The sequence below is a fragment of the Netta rufina genome (genome assembly GCF_964035555.1).
Source record: "Netta rufina genome assembly, chromosome: 8".
Lineage (NCBI taxonomy): Eukaryota > Metazoa > Chordata > Aves > Anseriformes > Anatidae > Netta > Netta rufina.
The window spans coordinates 11740094-11760434 of NC_140131.1; the positions used below are offsets into that span (position 1 = coordinate 11740094).

Below are 20341 nucleotides of genomic sequence, written 5' to 3' on the forward strand. Positions count from 1 at the left end.
GAAGCAATTACCATTACAATGATAATCTTTGTATGTGGCTAGTAGGCATACTTCGATGCAGGCTTGAAAAAGATGTGGTTCCAATAATTGTGTTTATAGTCATAAAGCATTTTTGAAATTGGTTACTTGTCCATAATCAAAATATCAGATATTTTGCTTTCCCTCCTCAGACTCATTTACTTTCCCACTTTCCTATTAATAGAAAATTCTTGGAAGCTGTTCTTCAAGCCTCATGAATGCACATCTGCAGAGGGTCTTCACACATACCCCGCTGGCTGCACTGCTTTAAGACACAGCCACTTCCTAACTGCTTCTGTCTGCCCAGCCACTGGGGGTTGCTGTCCCGGTACAAATTCAGCTGTCTGCCGTTGTGCTTCCAGGGGACGTGACGTAGTCTGGTTATTTTGCTGGGAGCTGCTTAGGACCTGCATCAGGTGGACATGTTTTGCTGCTGGAACTGTGGGATCAGTAACCTCCAGTTGTTTGGTGGTGATAAATAGCTGGAGCAGAAGCATCGTCTGCCACATAGCTACATTCAGGCGCTGGCTGACAAGCTGCTGAGCATGAGTGAAGATGGTATATAAACTCAGCACAGATTTAGCTGTGAGCCATATAGACCTAGCTTTGTTCACCTGAGTCTCAGCTTTTCAGCTTGTTAAATGTTAGTATTCATCCTTGAATACCTTGCATAATGCTGAAGTCTCATTTATGTGCATTATTAAACTGCTTAGGAAGGAGCATTTCAGCAATGCGTGTTTCAGTTCCAGACTGCAGTGTAAAATGTGTTTTTTACCATGGTTAATTTTCATGCATTCATTTAATACAGAATTGCATTTCATGCAATTTATGCAATAGTGAAATAAGTTATCAGGAGGAGATAATTTTGTATTTGTTATGCCTTCATTCCAGACCCTCTTCTTAAAGGTAAACTCCTGATATCTCTAGGAAGGTAAGTAAAAGCACCCTTCCTAGGAAAAATGACATATCTTATGTGTTCATTTTCTGGGGTTGTTGAGGACTGAGTGAGATAGTATCTAACATCTTTTCAAACACTGTGCTGTACAAAACACTTCCAGTCCAGCTGCTTCTTACAGCATTAATAAACTCTGTTTAAATGTTATGGAGCCTGTCTAGTCTACATTGCAGTTTGCAAGGTAGAAATGGGCAGTATTTGAAAATAAGCATTGTTTCTTTACATGCACTTGAAGAAGCCAAATAAAAACACAAAGGTAAAAAAAGAGCAAAGCATCATTCAAGGCCCATAGGAGAAGTGACAGTTCCCTGTTTGAAGAGCAGCTCTCTGATTATGCTTGCACAATGAAATGGCAAACTTGCATCATCTCAGCTGAAGATGTTCTCTCTTCTTTCTCCACCTGTATTGTTATTCGCAGGTACTTACAGAAGCTGTAGCACGTGAACAATTGTTGAAATTTATTGTCTGAGTCATTTTAAGGAATGGCTTTCATAAAATAGTTTAATTTATATTCCTTCCCCTTACCAGTAAATTTTTATTTCTTACATCCTCTTAGGAACAAACTGAAGGAAAACAAAATCATAATGTCCCCACTAAAATCATTCAACATTTACAAAAAGTGATCCTCAAGTGTATAAATATAACTCATTTGCTGTTTCTTGTAAGCATAAGGAATACCTGTGACAGATCTCAGTGCAACGTATGTCTATGGTATCAGTAAATCAGTTTAGCTTAATCTCTCTGTATTATATATCTGCAGAGGCTGCACATAACGAAGTGTCTAATAATGAATAGTGCACAATGGAGGACAATACTACACAGCATAAAGGATAATGACGTTACTCTAAAATAGCAAAGCCCTGAGCAATGCTAGTAAACCTATGAGATGCATGATGCCTGCATTGTTTCATATGGTAATATTTGTGTATCCATGTGGTTTTAATTGATGATAGATGGTTATAGACAATTACGTGAGCAGTTCAAGAAGAAATTAGCTGCTTATATTGAGTAATTTCCATATGAATACTTTAGGCTTGTATGTTTTCTTTCTTTGCTTTTCTGAGATCTTCAGTTTCTTTCTAACACTGACTTCTTATCACAAACTTGCAGCCATACCTCCTGATCTCATCAGATCTAACAAGTTAATCGTAGGCAGATCCGGTCAATACTTAGATGAGTGATTTCCGAGGTAATTCAAGAATGCATTAGCTCCATATCAGTATTCCTCTCCTGCCAGCATTGAACAAGCGTCTCCCATGCTGTTGGGGAGTTCACATGATACATGGCTCTTCATCCCCATCCTAAATTGCCCTTAGTCACTGCTGCACTATTAAACAGTTTCCACATTCCCCCACAAGTGGCTGAATTTGTCAGTAGGTGTGTGTGTGGAAGGTGCAATGGTGCCAGCTCGGACACTGCATTTATATTAGCTTTCAGCAACCCCAATTTTAGTGTATGCCAACAGAATGTCAGTTTTGAAGCGCTGTTCTGAAGCCTTTGACTGGAATATTCAGAGCATTTTCCTTGTCAAAAGTTCTCATGCAGAATCAGGAGAAACACTGGCATTAGACCTTTCAAAAGGGCAAGAAAAATCAGCATGTCCACTATCATCTTCTGTAAGACAAAAAAAAAACAACAAAACCATGGCTTTTTTTTTTTTTTTTTTTAGTTCTTTTGTAAGCTGTGATGTAATTGGCATAGTGGACTTAACTGGGAGCTGGACTTGGCCATTGTGTCTTGAGGTTTCTGTTTACTTTTGTTCTAAGCCAGATGAGGTAACATTTCTTGACCTGACTGACCACATAGGGAGAAATTGTCTTACACTGTGTGGATTTCTGTCTCTTCTCAGCTCTGTGTAACAGTGACAATTCTACCTCTCTTGGGGAAAATGATGAGAGAGTTATGGTGGAGAATCCATACATGAGGACTGAATATTGCAGTAGCTATGAGCTATGGTAAGGAATACCAACTCACTCGTAATCATCAAGCTGTAAGATAGCATCAGTGCAAAATGAAAAAAGAGGCTATCAAACCTATTGCCAAAGGAAAACACAGATGAAATGCAAATAAACACAAAATACAAATGAAAGATGTGAGTAGGCTTCTATAATGAGAAAGAAGAGGCCCAACAATTTGAATAACTTCTTTACTGTTTAATGCCATACTCCAATGACAAACATTACATTTAATTTTACAAAGTAGAAAAAGTCATGCTTTTCTTAAGTATTTTTCCTGAATAAATAGCGAAATCATGGAGCAATTTCTTTAACTCAATGTGCAGAATGAGAAATACAGAAAACAAACAAACAAATCTACAACAAAAATCAACCATTATTAGTGTGATCATACTTGTGATTAGGTAATCACAATTGATTTTATTTTGCTAAGACAATCATCATCAACTGTTTCGGAGGAAAACAGCGTTTGGCGTAATTATATAGGAACTGTTTATATAATAAAGAAATCTCTGAGCATAAAGCTGGAATGTAGATAGATTCTTTTCACAGATGTAGGGTGGGTCCCATATTAGGGAGCCTTATCTCCAAGAAGTACTTCTGTCTGTATGTACAATATACCAGCCTCACAGAAAAAATTCAGCTCTGGCAGAGGTGGTTCCAGTGACTTCAGTGAAGTTCTGCTAGCCCACACCAGAAGCGAGTTATACTCACAGATGTGAATTTTTGTCTGTATAGTGTGTCAAAGTGCTGGCGCCCGTGCTCTGAGTTCACTTCCAGTGAACTTACCTATTTAGAGCAAATGATAAAATGGAGTCAGGTGCCAATCATGCATAAACCTCTTGTAGTTTTACATATAAGGCTGAGTAGGCAATCTGATTGCATATCAAAAGTATGTACACTTATTGAAGGATAAAAACAAACAAACAAACAACAACAACAACAACAAAAACACAAAAATCTCTTTGCTGCTGGTTATTCTTTCAGTTTATATGTATATATACATTTCATAAACATTATGGACACTTGGTAATATGCAGTTTTGCACTGCTTCCTTAGTCTGGTGCTAAATGAGGATGCTTATTTCCAAAATCTCTAAAGCATAGAAAAGTTTGCCTATGACTTTGAAATCCATGTTTAGGTAAGGAGGTCCTATTTTTACAAGCTCAGAGGGGTTTTGTTAATACCAAACATATCTGAATATGCCTGCCTTTGTGCCTTTGCAGGATTTCACATTGCCTACTGTAACGTTCGTCATGGTTTTAATTTTTCCTCAGAATGGATCTCTTTTATGTCTGCTATTTACCATCCTTGCCAGAGTCATTGAGCACAGTATCTACAAGATGCAGAAACTGCTTTCTTCCTCACACTCATGTAATAGGTAATGGATGGCTTTAAGAAAGGATCTTTACTCTGTGCTTTACCTATTCATGTGTAGGATTTTGATTTCATTTGAAATGAAAGGCGTAAACCTCAGGTCTGAAAACTAATAGAATTTCTGCATTTACCTGCTGATCCATAGCCTTTAGGTTAGATTGTGTGTCAGCCAGCAGTCAGCTTGTTGAATGAAGCAATACTTTAAAACTAAAATGAAAAGATTTCTGTTATATGTAGCCTGATACCAGATATGAAGGCAGATTTCTGGTGGCTTGTTATTGGAAATATTTTCCAGCATGCCTGATAAGCGAGACTGAACAAGCCGGAGGAAGTAGACCTAACCAGATAATGCTGACTCGCAGACCAGAAAAAAAGAGAGAAGAAATGTGTTTTGCCTAAGTGCTGTACCTTCTTCTGTCGAGTTTGAGGACAAAATGGCTGGTGTAGTAGCAAAAGGCACTGCAGAGAACAGGGAATAAACCTGCTTGTTTGTGAATGTGACTGTTGCATCTAAGCCTCATTTCCTTGTATATATTCATCATCTGTATTACGGAAGGTTTGTATCTACAGGCCTGACTGAGTTGGAGCCCTGGAGATAGGGGAAATAAAAGAACTGGGAGAACATCAAACTGGATCAGCTATTCATTTTTCAGTAAGTCTAGGGTTTTTTGTTTGTTTGCTTGTTTTTTGAACTTCAAAGGAATTTAACATACAGAGTTGTGAGGAGGGTCCCCATGAAGGAAGAAATTCTGCTCAGACTCATAGACCACGCACATCCTTGATGGAAATACATATGAACACTGGTGATATTCACAGAATGAGTGCATTCTCAGTATGTTTTGAGGAGCACTCATGATGTTGCAGGTTGGAGGACAAAGGAATATTTGTAGGACATTCTTGTAGAAATTGTTAGAATGAGTTCCCGAAGAACCAAAGCAGAGATCCCTACATTATTTCCTGGCCTAGATATGAAGTGATTGTTAACACAGGTAGATATTTAAGCACGGAAAGATATTTAACACAGTGTTGTGGTCTAGCCCAGCAGGCAGCTCTGCATCACACAGCTGTTGGCTTACTCCCTTCTACCCCGTGGGAAGGGGAAGAGGATCAAAATAAAAAGGTAAAACTCTAAGCTTGAAATAAAGTCAGTTTAATAGGACAGAAAAGGAAGGGAAAATAATAAAGATGATGATGATAAAGGAATACACAAACAAGTGATGCACAGTGCAATTGCTTACCACCTGCTGACCAATGCCCAGCCCGTCCCCCAGCAGCCCCCCGCTCAGCCCCCCGGTTCTGTTGTTCAGCATGACTCCCTGTGCCATGGGATGTCCCTCTGGCCACTTGGGGCCAGCTGTTCTGGCTGTGCCCCCTCCAGCTCCTGGTGCACCCCCAGTCCCTCACTGGCACGGCAGCATGAGCTGCAGGGAAGTCCTTGGCTCTGTGTGAGCACTGCTCTGCAACAACTGAAACATCAGCACGTTAACAGCATTACGCTCATCCTAAATCCAAAACACAGCACCACATCGGCTACTGAGAAGAAAATTAACTCTATTCCAGCCAAAACTAGGACACACAGCTTCATATTCTTTGCATCTCTTCAGATTTCACATAGATAACAGATCATATCAAATGCAAGCGCAGTCAGTGCTGTCTTAATACTGCATAACAAATGTTCATAGTGTTATTTGTTGGCCTGGACACTGTCTTTTTAAAAAAAGACTATTGCTGAAAAAGCCTCTTAGTTCCAAGTTTTTTTTTTTTTTTTTTTTTTTTTTTTTTTTTTTTTTTTAGAAAACAGCTCAGCTCTTGGCTTTGTACCTCAAATGTCTCTTCTCAGGGGAAAGGGAATTTAATTGCATAAAACCTACTCTGCACTGATGTTTTCCAGACAACTATTTTAAGATTAAAGTTTTAAATGGATTGACTGTCTCTGTAAGTGTATTCACATTCATACATGTCTGGAGTAAACATGCCATCTGGGGCTGCTACTTTATTTTCCTTATTGTATACTTGGAATTCATAATAAGGTTTATTTTGTGAGGAAAAATCAATAAATCATTTCAGTTGTCCCACACTTTGTATAACTAATTGTAATTAGTATAATGTCTTTGTTGGCAAGGGCTTATCAGGCAAATAGCATGAAGAGGCAAAGAAAAAGCCTCATAAAGAATGATGTTGTTTTGTAAAGCTAATTGTGATGCTATCTCTGGTATTGTGTGTGATCGAAATGTTAATTTTTAATCTGGTATTCCTTTCGGCAATGTAGCTGTTAGTGTTACCTTAGGTTCTTTGCAATACAACTATATAATCAATTTTGGCACTTCTGAATTTTACAATTTGGTACCACAAAGATATAGTCTGGAGTCATCTGCAAGTGGGCTGTAGTTTATAGTTGTTTTAATGTTTAATTAATTTAATTTAATGTTTAAATCAGCTTGTTTTAATGTTTGCTGTGCAAATCCTTCAGATATGAATTCAGTAAACTTTCATGTCCTGAACTTTGATGCCCAGAGAGCAGCAGCAGCCTCTGATGTATGCTGCCAGGTGTGTGGTGTGGGCTGCCGAGGGACTGTTTGTCTGCAGAGCTTTACTGGTCATGTATCCAAACCCTAACTTGCTGATACCAAGAATTACTGAAGATGTGATGTCACTTAGAGCAATGTAATACATGGAGGAGGAATCAGAGCATTTATTTATAAAGTGGAGGATCACTGTCCTGCTTCATGACTGTTCTAATAAATTTGGTTCGCTGGAAAATTCAAATAACTGAAGCTAATTGAATTCTCCACCATATTTGATAATTAGGCATTAGCATTGTCTGACAATGAGCTGGCTAGATGATTAGTCCTATAATTCTTGAGTTTACTATTCTCAAAAAGCTGGATTTTGTAAGACTCAGAAAATTAACTAATTTGCTACTTCAGTTGATGGCAGGGAAGCTATAAAAATTCTCCTCTAGAGCATTTCACTGCTGTTGTAATAAGTATGGAGATTTTTCTCCCAGCTTCCATTTGCACAGTTACCCTCCTGCAGTCTGTTCAATGAATATGGGGAAAAACAATCCAACATTGTCGAATGCTGAAGGAACCGCAAAGTGGACTACAAGGGAATCTACTCTGATCCGTAGTTCCTCTTCCTATGCACTTCTCTGTGGCATTTGTTCTGCTTCCAAATTGTTTGCTGCTTTTTTCCAAAAGATGCTGTAGGACTGTTCGAGGGAAAAAAATGCATCATTCTTTGTCCGTTCTGCCTGATCTGTCTTGTCTGCAATTAAGGTGCTGCCTTCCTTAAATTTACTTGTGTCAATGGCTGCAGACATCTGGCCTTCAAGAAGACCCTGCTGTATAAATGTAGTGGCTCTTGCAGAACAGAGGGAGAGACAAAAGCTAATTTTGCGTGTTTTGAGGATATTATATTTCAAGTGGACCTTTAATTCCTTGAAATTGTATTTCAAGAGACCTCATCCTCTTCAGTCCACAATGTGTGTCAGGGAGAGGTGCCCATTAGAAAGCCAGCTGCTCTGTAGACAGAGCTGTGGAGAGGGAAGGGGATGCTTCAGTAGCTCAGAGGCTAGTGATGCTAGTGATTGTTTGCTTCTTTTTAGGTAGTTGGACATAGGTGACTTAATTAGGAAAGCAGTGAAAGACTAGACCTATTGCTAGCAAAAGAGTAACATGATACCTATACATATATTATGTGTTTTATTAGATAGTACATCAAAAAAAAAAAGGCAAGAGAAATATTTTTTCCCTTTTCTACATTAAGGAAAAAGTTAATCTGGAAAAAGTTACAGTAGTAAAAGGGAAGGCAACATCTGTGTTAATTAGCAGTTCATCTTCAAAGCTTGACTGATGGGTTACATTATGGCCTCTTGCATTTGAATTAATATTCAGACCCACGCAAGTTCTTTTTTTACCTCCTTTTTTCCATATCAGAATAATTTGTCTGGATTTAAGATTTCATTTTTCTAAAAATATTGATGTTCCATAATCTAAAATGAACTTTGGCTTGTACAAATAGGTAGTGGAGAGAACACTACTCGCTCCCTGTAGCTCCGGATTCAATTTCACAGAATGTGGCTTTGTAACACAATGCGGTATTGTAGGAAGTTTCTATGGAACAGGACTAGAAGGTCGTGCATTTTTTTTAATTTCATTTTACCTACAATACTTGATGGAGAGACTTTAGCATGCATGTTAAATTACTACTTATGTACGTGCCTTAAATGTAAGGGAGCAAATTGCAGTATGCAGCAGTTCCCTATAAGAGCTAGGGATAAGGAGATGTACTTTCTCTTAAAAAAAACTGTTTCTCTTGATTATTTGACAGGTAAACTCTTTGTGTCAAAGGCTGTCACCTGGGGTGTATAGTGCCTTACACAGTGAGGATTCTCAGTGCTACTGTAATGTAAATAATTTAGCAACGAGTTAGGAATTAATTTTAGAGTATCTGGAAACACTCTTATGAATACTACAGGTGAGGAGAGATATGTTGTTAATAAGGGGATGTGTACTGATGGAGGACTCATCTGTGGGTTTTTGAGTTCCCTTTTTTTCAGAGAATATTTTCCTTTCAGAAGTGAAACTTCCAGTTTGTAGCCTGGTTGGTCTTCCATAAGTTTTTTGTTGGTGAGACTCCATCCAGATGAAAAGCAAAATTCTCAGATAGATGTGAAGTATAGGGAGAAAAATGCCACTTTCCTCCCCTCCATGTTAACATCAAAGAGGTAGCAATTGAATTAACACAATGACTGCAGACTATAGAAAATTCAGAAGGATATCAGCTGGTGCCCATCTGTGTTTTTCTTGTCAGCCGAGTATCTGGTGCAGTGTTCTCCCCACTCGAAAGAAGAGTTAAAGTACAGTCTTGTGCTAACTGTTCTTTCATTTTCACCATAGTAGTAAGACAAAATACCTATATAATAGCCTCTGTTTCCATCCCAACATCACAGACATACAATGAGCATCTTTAGAAAGTTGTCTCTTACTTTTTTGCTTTAAAAACTAGTAACATATTTTTATGAAAAATACAAGCTGCTTTCAGCCAAGGTTAGAGGAGCACCCTTCAGTATCTTGTCTTGACAAGGTAAGAGCTAATTGAGAAATTTCTTCTGTGTTCACCTACAATAGATTTCAATAGATATGCAGCTTGGAGTATTAAGTGCCCTTTAATACCAAAAGAAAAGGGTGGGAAAGCCTGCCTAATTAATTCTCTTTGGGGATCCTGGATTAACTGCAGCTCTGTTTAGTTTACATCCACCCCGGAGAAAAATGTGGAGGCCCAAGACAGCAAGTGTTGGTTTAAATGTAGATGCAGGAAGAAGTCACTGTTTTTGTTTGTTTGTTTGTTTTGTTTTTGTTTTTGTTTTTGTTTTTCTTCCCTTTGGCACACTTTTGGTTCATTTTTGGTTACAAAAGATGAAAATGTAAATCCTCTTCTGCTCCCTTTCATTCAGTGGGAAAATGCTGAACCAGCATTCACCAGATTGGCTGCAGGTTACTAGTGAAGAGTGCATAAAGCTGCCCTCCAGAAGCCCCTGGCACAAGTCATGAAACCAGTGTCAAGATTTCAGTCATCAATCCCCATGTCACCAGCCAGCAGGAATGTGCTCTTTTGCAGTAAGGTTTTGACCAAGCCAATAGAAAGTGAAAAGTAGTGGGATGGGAGTACAGCGTGGTGCCACAACTAGCTTGCAGGTTCAAGTTATTACCCAGGGAAAGCAAATTTGGCATTACCACCCATTTGCCTCAGCCCCTGGAAACATAATTAATTGTACTGTGAAGAACGCCCTAAACTGGCATAGGCCACAAGAGTTGCATTTCCTGATGATCTCAGTCTTTCTCAGGGTGGAGTGACTTTTACTCAGGTAATTTCCAAAGAAAAAAATGACTGTAAAGATGCCAACAGCTTAGCCCTTAAATCTGCTGATGGGAATTTAGCTTCCTGTCTTTCCAAACATAATTGCATAGTTGTGATGGTTATTAGTATGACAAAAAAAAAAAATGTAGAAAAGAAAAAAAATCTGACCGATTTGTCAGTGACACCTAACACTTCTGTGGATCCTCTTCTGATTTAACCATCCATTTGCTTGTCAACTAAATCTAAATGCTAATGGAGATTTGCAGAGCCATGCCCATCAGTTTCTCTCTCTGCACTGTACACCTCCACGGGGCCCGGTTTACCGGTTATCATGCAGGAGCTGCTTGACTTCCCATCCCAGCTGGCAGCTGCAACCAGGGTATTTACAAAAGACATCTTTTCCTAATAGCTCAAACACATGCAGTGGCATCAACAATGCCTCAGACCACAATTTGTACTTACAAAAGGGAAGCAAAGGATTTGAAAGACATCAAGAGAATATGTATTTCTGGAAGAGAGTAGGGGAGAAAAGAAGGTTGGGACTGTTTCTACCAAAAAAGGATAGTATTTTGTTGGATCTGAGTGTGGTTTGCTGCTCTGTAAGTGGTTTGCACCAAGATCACAATTTTATATGAAGAGTCAGTATGAGCTGCAGAAACCCAACAGCTGTAAGAAATTTAGTTAGCAGCTCTTGTTCTCTACAGGGGATGTCATTCAACATGAAAAGTGTAGCACAGATTTTCCTCTATGAGAATCAGCTTGAAAATAGTACGTATATATTGGATGGAAGGCAGGGTTTACAATGATAATTCATTAGTCTTGTTTCTTTTCTGTGTGTTTTGAATCAAGCTAGACCTCCATGATTACTATCGATAAACAGGAATTCTTTTCTCCTCTGAGCTCAGCAGCACAGGAGTCTGAAGGAGCTCTCTCTGCATGGATGAAATAGCTTCCTTCTTTTGCTGCTTGAGTTCACAACTGAGCTGAGATGCATCAAAGTCAGGTCAAGGAATTGGAAATAAGGAAACTATAGAAGCCTGGGCAGCAGAAGTCAATTTCTTTAAGTTCATTTTTTTTCCCCTTTGTTCCCATTTTCCATGTAGAATAGAGCAGAGAGAGAGAGAAAAGAAAAAAATTACACACAACACAAAGATTGGAATTATATGCATAAATTACTTACCCAAGCAGATGCTGTATGCATTTCAGTCATTGCAAAACACAGGCTTCCTTAATTCTAATACTGTTTTTACCTTTCTTGCCAAAAATTGTAAATACTAAGACAAATAGTTGTATTGTTATTTTTTAATTAGAAACGGTTAAATACAAAGTCATAATTTCTCTATTTCCTTTTGAGATCATTCAGCAGTGTCCTTTCTATCCTTTTTTCAAGGCCATTTTGACATAGGAATTATTAATTTTTACATCTCTTTTTAAATTATATAGTAAGGGGAGATTCTCGTGGGCTAGTTTGTGACCCAGGAGTAGCCTTGTGCTGCGTTTGTAGCAAATTCAACTGAAATGTGTGACTGACTTGTCCTCCGAGTTCCATTAGTGCAGTATTAATGTAGCTAGAAGATCTATATTTTCTAGACATCAATTGGACAGTATGCCACCTGACTTCAGTTTATTTTCAGGATTCACTGTAAGGATGATCTGCTAAGAGTTTTTTAGCTGGCAGGAGGGCATCACTTGTCTACTCCCAAGTACATCTTGATGGGCACAGTCGCTGTCTGAATCTGGAATGTGGCCTGTGCTGTTCATAATGCATTCCACTTGTTTAAGCTTTGCATGAAACCATACACGATGGATAATAAAACATCTGTCCATATATAAATGTTTCACTTTTCACAATGACCTGAAGCACCATGTGGGCCTTTGAATGTGTGAGACAGCCTGCTCACTGCTTGAGGGGCACGGGTGTTTATTATTAGATGTCCTGCATCATTATGAATGCAAAGCAAACGCATGTGTGCATGCACACACGTACAAAAGAATGAATAATTATGATAAACAACTGCCTAATAGGTATCTTTATAATGCAGAAATAGCAACCATTTTTACCAGGTGAAATCAATTCTCTGTGCTTGCATCTTGTTCATTGCTCTTCCTGTGTTATTATTTCTGCAGAACGTATATAATGAAATTATTAGCAACAAAGCACTGAGTCTTACAGAAAACAGAATTAAATCCAGGCAATTGCTAATGCTTTTCAGCATTTAGAGTATTACCCTCTCCTGTACCAAATTTCTTTCCTTTTTTTCCTCTCAAGAAAACAGCTTTTTGGCATGAGAAGTATATACACTTCTCAGAGGAGAGGTGCACAGCAAATGCACCTTGCTGTTCTCTCCGAGGTAGGGGCATTTTGCTGTCAGCTCATTCTGATCTGTCATGTGCGAATCTACTCTTGATACAAAGAGGAAGGCATAGACCAAACCTGTGACTTGGGGAATGTGGGTGTCTAATTTGGCAAAGAAGAGCTTTTCAGCAGCTACGTTAGTATCTTCTTCTTTAGGAAAAAAAAAAAAAAAAAAGAGAGAGAGAGAGAAATCTCAGTCAACATAAGTACAATAACAGAATTAATTTGGTTAGCAGAGAATTTTGTAATGGATCACCAGTCTGTGCTAGTAGATAAATTTTTCATATCATCTTCAGTTGTAAGGTAACATACTGTTATTCACAAACCTACTGTAACCCCAGGAGGAAAGAACTGGTAGTTTTCAACAAGAGAGCACAGAGGGGACATGCCCCTCATTGCTGAGGGTCACTCACCCGGAGTGGCAGAGCCAGGCAAAACCAGAGCAAGCTGACCCCTCACAGATTGACGGGATCTTGATGCCCTGCAGCATCAAGACCAGGGACATGTTTACCTGAACAGTCTACACTAATCTTAACACTGTTCTTGAAAATATTTCTGTTTGTTTTGAACCATTTTCTACAAATGTTTTAGCATGCTGAAACACCTCTCACATTGTTAAGCCTCCACTCATTGAATAACTGTTGCTACTTTCGGTAGGCAGGTCAACTGAGGATTTGAGTCTATAAACAGCATTTATGAACGGATACATTTTTGTCAACTAATTGGCCTGGACAATCTTGTCATTTCAATCTGTCATTGTTGAATTCCATTTTACAGCAATATTTTGAAATGAAGCAAAGAATTGTCTTGTTAATGCTTTTGGCAAGCTCTCTGTTACTTAATAGCTTCTTGAAGTCCTAAATTTCTGAGTTTTTCCCCTTAATTAGCACTCTCAATTGACCTGCGCTCTCTGATTTCTCCAAGGAAAGAATTAAAAAATAGACTTCTAAATAATTTTCTGAAATCAGATTGACATGAAATTGCTTGTCTACAGATCGCCTCCACCTTAACAAACTTTTTTTTTTCTTTTTTTTAATTTTTTTTACCACTGAACTCCTCACTGCAAATTACAATCCATTGAACCAGAGAGCTAGAATTGATTGTGCACTTAAAAAAAAAATCTGGAACAACTGAATAAAGAAAAGAGCTTTCTGGAATCTTAAGGTAAAATCTGAACTCAAGTGACAACAAAATTTTTACCCAGTTTGAACTCATATTCCCTTGATCATTACAAAAATATAATATACCTCCATTTTCCCCTGATGAGGGAAGGAACTGTTTTTTCCTTTGTTTAGTCTACACCAAAGCATGGTTATAGATGCCAAAGAAGGTGAATTTCAGTATACAATATTTTTATGAGGCATTCTCTACTCCAGCTTCTTTACATCAGTTTCGTATTCTTTTTGTAGAATATTGGAAAGCTAAGGCAGAAGAACCCAATTGCTTACATTTTAAATTATTTTTTTATTAAAGTTTTATGTATCACACATTACAATTCTAGCAATCCTAGCCTAAATAGTGTTATAGTGTTGTTGTTGTTGTTGTTGTTGTTTTTTACCTTTTTACCACTTTCTTCTATAATATAGAAGGTAAGTCTTCTTAACAGGTTGTGAGGAACTGTACTTAGTTCTTTCTACTGGAGTTTACAGAAGCATTGCTCAAATTGCAAATTTTATGTTTTGCCACTTGCAAATGAATAGTAATCTTGGCACTTGCTTTTCTATTCTGAGCTGAAATAACAACATTTTAAACCTTCACTAAGAGCAAAATAGGCTAGCATACACTTTGTTTTAAGCATCTTAATTGATTTCATTGGTCTTTTCAATTGTTTAATGCTGAGCATAGGCCTGTGTACTTTCCAGGCATGCTGGATGGTATTTAGCAGAATGAATTTCACCCTGATAACTAACATTTCTTTAAGAATCCGTATAAAGTAGGAAGTATGCAAAATAAACTTTCATTCTCAAGGTAAACAGAGAAAATAACTTTTTGTGAGCATTGCCTTTTTATTGCTGCATCCAGCTGTAAATCATGTCTTGAAAGCAAAATCATCTTCTTTTTAAATGCATTTTTTGAAAAATAGTGCATTATTTTCTCTTGAGCTGTTGAGACAATTTCCTGCCTAGATCTGGTGCCCCATTAATTCTAGAGTATAAGAAAAAGTCACTCGGAGCCATAGGGAACAATTTTGGATTTGCTGCACACACATATATCACAATAGATTTGCCTATAGTACTTCTGCAGATGATGCTTAACAAACTCCTATTTTCACTATTTTGGGATTAATGTTCATATTCCTTCAGATTTGTGCAGTAACGTAGACTCATGCTATGTGTAACTGGAGGATTCTTTTACTTTCAGTGTGCAAAATTTGAAATTTGAATGCAATTACAGTAACAGGAGAAACTCTTTCAAATGAGTCTCAAAAAAACTCTGGCCAAAAAACATGCAAAACTCTCCTGTAGAGAGAGAAATTGCATGCATGGTGTTAGCATAATAGCAAAGGCTGAGACACTGCTTTGCACTACGGTTTTATGGGATGATATTTTAAAAAGTATTCAGAGATTTATGACTTTTTAGGGACAACTAAAATTGTTTTCACACTTTTAATATTGCTTTCATTAGAATGTTGAAAGTCTGTTTATGGTATCAGATTGAATTCTAAGGTGTTACCAAATCATCCAGAGTCCCCACTGCTTAAGTGTATTCCCTCATATTCCTACGTATCTTCAGAGGAAAGGGAAAAATGGGAGGAATATAAGTGCTTTGTTTTAAAGTACATAATCTATATTCTGTCATGTACTTCATCTCCCAGGGAAGGTATCTGGGAACTCACTCTGCTGTTTTTATTTATCTTTCCAATGTAGTATATAGATGAGAGTACTAAGGTCCAATGGTGTTAAAACAGGACATGAAATATTGATTAACTCTTTTTTAAAATTCTGTCTTCCTCCTGAGTATAGCAAATTTCAGATCCTACTGCCAATATAGTACTCTCCAATAAACCTGCAATATTGGAAGGGTCCTGATCTTCACAGTGTTTTTATAAATGGTTATTATGATTCTAAATGGCTTTAAAAGTTCAAGGATAGTGTTCCTCTGGTACAAAAGCAGAAAGCAAGTTAGAAGCAGTACAGCTGTTTATCATGGCAGGATGTTGCCCTGAAGTAACATGAACCAGGCTGGGAATTCTCCTTGCTAGACAGCAGAAGAACATTTTGTTCAAAGCAACGGAGACCCTAAAGGGACACATAAACAGATGTACAGTTTTGTGGCTATGAGGTGTCAAGCAAAGAAGCACAATTACAATTGGTCTCCACCTAATGAAAGATGGGTATTTAACACCCAGCCTTTTGTTCCCACTTGTCATTCTTCAGCACTAAGTTAACCCTCTATTTCTTGCTTCTGGAATGCTCCTCTGCTCTACAAAGACAGCTCAACAGATGCTTAGGAGTTTCCCCAAGGATAAAGACTTTTCAGGAAAAGTAGGGATAGAAGTTCTTCATGCAGTCTAACCTGTGGGGAATGCTAGACATGGACAAGGAAGAGAAGATGTAACCCAAGGTCCTTTGAGTGTTCTTGAGTACAGGAAAACTCTCCAGGAGTTGAGATAGTTGTTTTTCTCTTAAAAAAAAAAAAAAAAAAAAAAGATTTGTTTGAACTGTTGGAATTTCTTTAGGAATGTAAAGCTCTTGGAGTTTATCTAATTTCCACAACAGTAAGCATTCATCAGAGCAGAAATTTGATTCTCAGTTTTGTATGTGTCAGGTCAGTGTTATTATAAAGGTTGTGCAACTACTTTTTTACCAATCTTCTTAATCTTACCAATCTTACTTTGTCCAACTTCAACAAGAAAGAGCAAGGAAATAACACCAAATCTGAGCCAAATGCCACTGACTGACAGATTAACCAGGGAAGTTACCATGGTATGTCCTTGCTCTGAACCAGGAAGAAGCACCTGAAGTTGGTTCTTGTGTCTCACAGGAAAGTTGGGTTTTACAGGCTGGATGAGTTGCTGTATGATATATATGTGTGTGTTTGTGTGTGTGTGTGTATACATATATATATATCTATATGGGTTTTCTTTGTTTGTTTGTTTTTTCCCCCACAAGAAAGCTTTATTCCTACCTCAGGATAAAAATGTTTTCAGACTTTTTTGTTGATGGGGAAAACTGATTTGCACATAAGCCTACCTGGGAGTTCTTTTGCAGCCAAACTTAATTGAGTGCAAACCTTAGGTTACTTTAACTTATGATGGAGAACAGACTGCTCCCTGCTGTACCCGAAAGCCAAAAGCTAAAAGACGTGGCATAAAGCTACACTATCACCTCCTCTCACTCACACATGGCTGAAAGTTAGGGCTCTATTAAGATGGTTTCATTACTTCTGTGGTGTCTTTCTTTGGAAACTGGATACATTATTTATAATTTCAAGATAATGATTTTCATTGATTTCAGTCAAACTGAAAGCAGTACATGCACAAAGCTGGACTTCAGCCAGTTTGTAAGCATTGAGTACTAAGTGTATTCTTATTACTTATGAGGTTTTAAAGTAGTAAGTGTTGCTTGCCCAGATTATATGGGTGATTTTTTTGACTCCCAGTCTGCCATCGGTAATGCTTGTGTGCGTAGAGTGAACAAGATTTGGTCTGTAATTAACAATGCGCACATTTGCTTACATAGCCAGTATGTGACCAAATCCTTGCAGATAATACTTTTGGACTGATTTAATGGGACTAGTTATTTGAGCAAAGGTTATCAATTTGGGCAGCATCCTCTTGTGCTTTTTTCTCTGTGTTATTATCTTAAAGAACAACAGCACAAGTTTGTGTAAAGGGATGGACACAAAGTTCTGTTTTTCATTTACTTGTGTTCAATGGTTTTCTACCAAAATGGCCTTGAAAGTTTCATCTCTGTGTGAATTTTCTCACAGAGGATAGCCCACTGCAAATTCATATTTTGCTTGGGGAAGAGGATAGTGCATACCCACATGCATGCAGCAGAAACCCTGCCTGTAGTTTGCTTTCTGGCGAACTTTATCTCATTTTACACACTCTAGTAATTGTTATCTTTTGGTTGTACAAATAAATAAATTATTTTACATCTCATGGGAGATGCATTGCTTCACTTCATATATTTAACATGGTATTTTTTTCTGTGGACAATAGCTTGAGGCCCCATGCTGGCAAGAATGAGAGCGTATCTATAAATAATTCAATATAATTCAAAATAATTGTATGGTTTTGACAGATTGTCAAGTTGCTTAATGCCTTTTGTCCCAGGTAATAGATTATATTTCTTTGATAAAGTGTGGGTAATTTCTCATTGCAATTTGTTTTGTGTATGTTGTATTTTTACAGAGTCCAGTCAGGTTCATATCTCAGTACGGGTTGGTTTACCTTAATTTTGGCTATGGATGCCTGCTATGGAATTCACGTCTATGGGATGATAAATGACACCTACTGCAAGTAAGATCACAGGAAATTATTTTCATGCATCTACAATTCTGATGTCTTGTCAAAATTTCACAATTGATTTTAATATCATAAATCCAAAAAATGGATCAGGCAGCCATTTCCCAATGTTTTGCATTGATGTGACACTATATTGTCAGCATACTTAGTACTGATACGGCATTTGTTGTTGGTAAAATAAAAATATTTACAAAGTCTAACATCAGATGTCATAAGGAACTATTTTTAATCAAAGATCTTTTGCAGTTTCTGAATTAGCTGGAAACCAAGTATGTTCCTATTCTTTTGACAGAATGTACTTACTTTACTGCTATAGAGGAAATATTAATATATTAGTTCTCTGAATGCCAAATACACCTGGAAGTGAAAGAAACTGATTAGTCCTGGATAGTTACCTGAAATTACATTTCACAACCACTGAGCAACCTGCTTGAACTTTCTAGGTTATATATGGCTTGTTTTGAGTAGTAGGGGGTTTCTAATTAGATAATAAAACAAGTCCTGCAAGCTTTATCACAGTAAACTGACATAAATTCCAACCAACTACTGTTAGTGACCTTACAGTGACAATGGATTAATTCTGTTGTCAGAAGTATAACTCCAAACACAATTTTTAAAAGTCCAAGTTAAGTGCTTTAATCTACAGGATAAGGTAGCAAAATATAAAATGAAACTATTCTTCATTCACAAAAGCAGGAAATGTCATAAACAATATATGATGCAAGTCCAAGTCTATTTTTCTGTACCTAGGCTGGTTTAAGTCCTGCATGTAACCAGTTCAGGGGTCCTCAGCTCCTAGAGTAATGTCTTCATGCAGATGCTCACTCCGTATTCTGTGTCACTCCAGCGTGGGAGTCATTCCTGGCAGACCACCCCCCCCAAAAAAGAGGCATTTGAGTCACAGCTGTTTAATTAGGATATCATAAGAGTAGAGAGACTTTTCAGAACTTGCAGATCCCACTGATTGAGTCATCCAGATGGAACGAACATATGTTGTTCTTTGTTTATGAAAACACAGTAGGTGCCCTGAGATGAGGAGTGACAGGACTAAAGTTGTCCTCACAGAGTTCAGCTGAGCTGTCATTGCATAGCCTTGATGTAAAACCAGCTAATGGCATGATAGGACTTCAGTCTGTTGACAGCAGATAAGGATGAGTTTCCTTAAAGCTGCAGTTCTGCCTGCATCACCTCCTTGTAATGTATATTATTCTAACATTAATTAGCCAGTCCAAGAACCGGTTGCAAACTTGGGACTACTTCATGAGAAGACTTTGCTTAGGGATAGAGCCTCCTGGACTGATTGCTCCTCAGAGTCAACTAAAACGTGTGGTACCCATAAGAGCTGGCACCTCAGCTCCTTGCTGACTGATGAGTATATGTCAAGAGATACGCTTAGCTTCATTTTCTACATCAAAATTCATACAAGTCATGCTGTAATGAAAGCCCTTGTGCAATTTAATTTAGCAAAGGAGCTGAGATGCCAACACATGGAAGGGATTTCAGTGAATTCAACTGCAGTATATAATGTTTTTCTTGAAAATAATACTTAAGACTATCTTTTCTTTCCCTAGGTCAGAAGGCTTTCGTAAAGTTCCCTACCACTATTACGAGCCAGGAAGAGATGAGTGTGAGGAATACTTCCTGCATGAAAATGCTCCATACGGAGGCCATAGGTTTATCACGGAAAAGAAAGTATTTGCTAAATGGGCCAAGAAACACTCAATAGTATTTACACACCCCAACTGGACAGTGTCTTGATAGTGGTTTTCTTAACTCTCCCTTAATAGCATAATATTACAAAAATGTCTCAGTTTACAATAATTCTGCTTACATCTGGCAGGCCTTTCTCAGCTTAAGTAACACTAAACTAAAAAGTAGAAGACAAAGAAGGTGATGGTTCGGTAAGCAAAATTGATCAAACTGTGGAAGGCAGACACATGGCTTGTTATTTCTTAGGGTTTTACTCCACATAATGCACTTTATACTTTAACTGGATTTTACTTCAGTAGTTAAAGGTGGATGAGATTTCCTGTATATACAGGTGCACACAGAGAACATGGTGGTTCTTTAAAACTTATTCAGTATCTTAGTTAATTAAAATTTGTATTTGCAACTCATTTGCAGTACTGATAGTATTGCAGCACTCGTTCCATTTGCAGTATGGAGAATTTTCCACAAAGGAAATATGAAAAAATATACAGACCTCCAAGGTCTGCTTGTCTTATTATGAGTAAGCAAATGTTAAGAAACCACCTAAATACATTGATACATGTGAGCACTTGCATATGCAGTAAAATTAGAGATGAGCTAAACGTGGTTCTTGAACTGCACACAACTTTCCACAT

General features: G+C 37.8%; 1 protein-coding gene across 1 annotated transcript in view; it reads left to right on the forward strand.

The window, feature by feature from the left end:
• Positions 1–19754, forward strand: part of ST6GALNAC3 (ST6 N-acetylgalactosaminide alpha-2,6-sialyltransferase 3) — a gene marked incomplete at both ends in the record, with an annotated part of 70714 nt that extends 50960 nt beyond the window's left edge. The window contains 2 exons of the mRNA XM_084291288.1: positions 17883–17990; positions 19568–19754. Coding sequence (XP_084147414.1) covers positions 17883–17990; positions 19568–19754 — 295 coding nt within the window. The remainder of the gene's footprint in view (positions 1–17882; positions 17991–19567) is intronic.
• Positions 19755–20341: the final 587 nt, after the last annotated feature.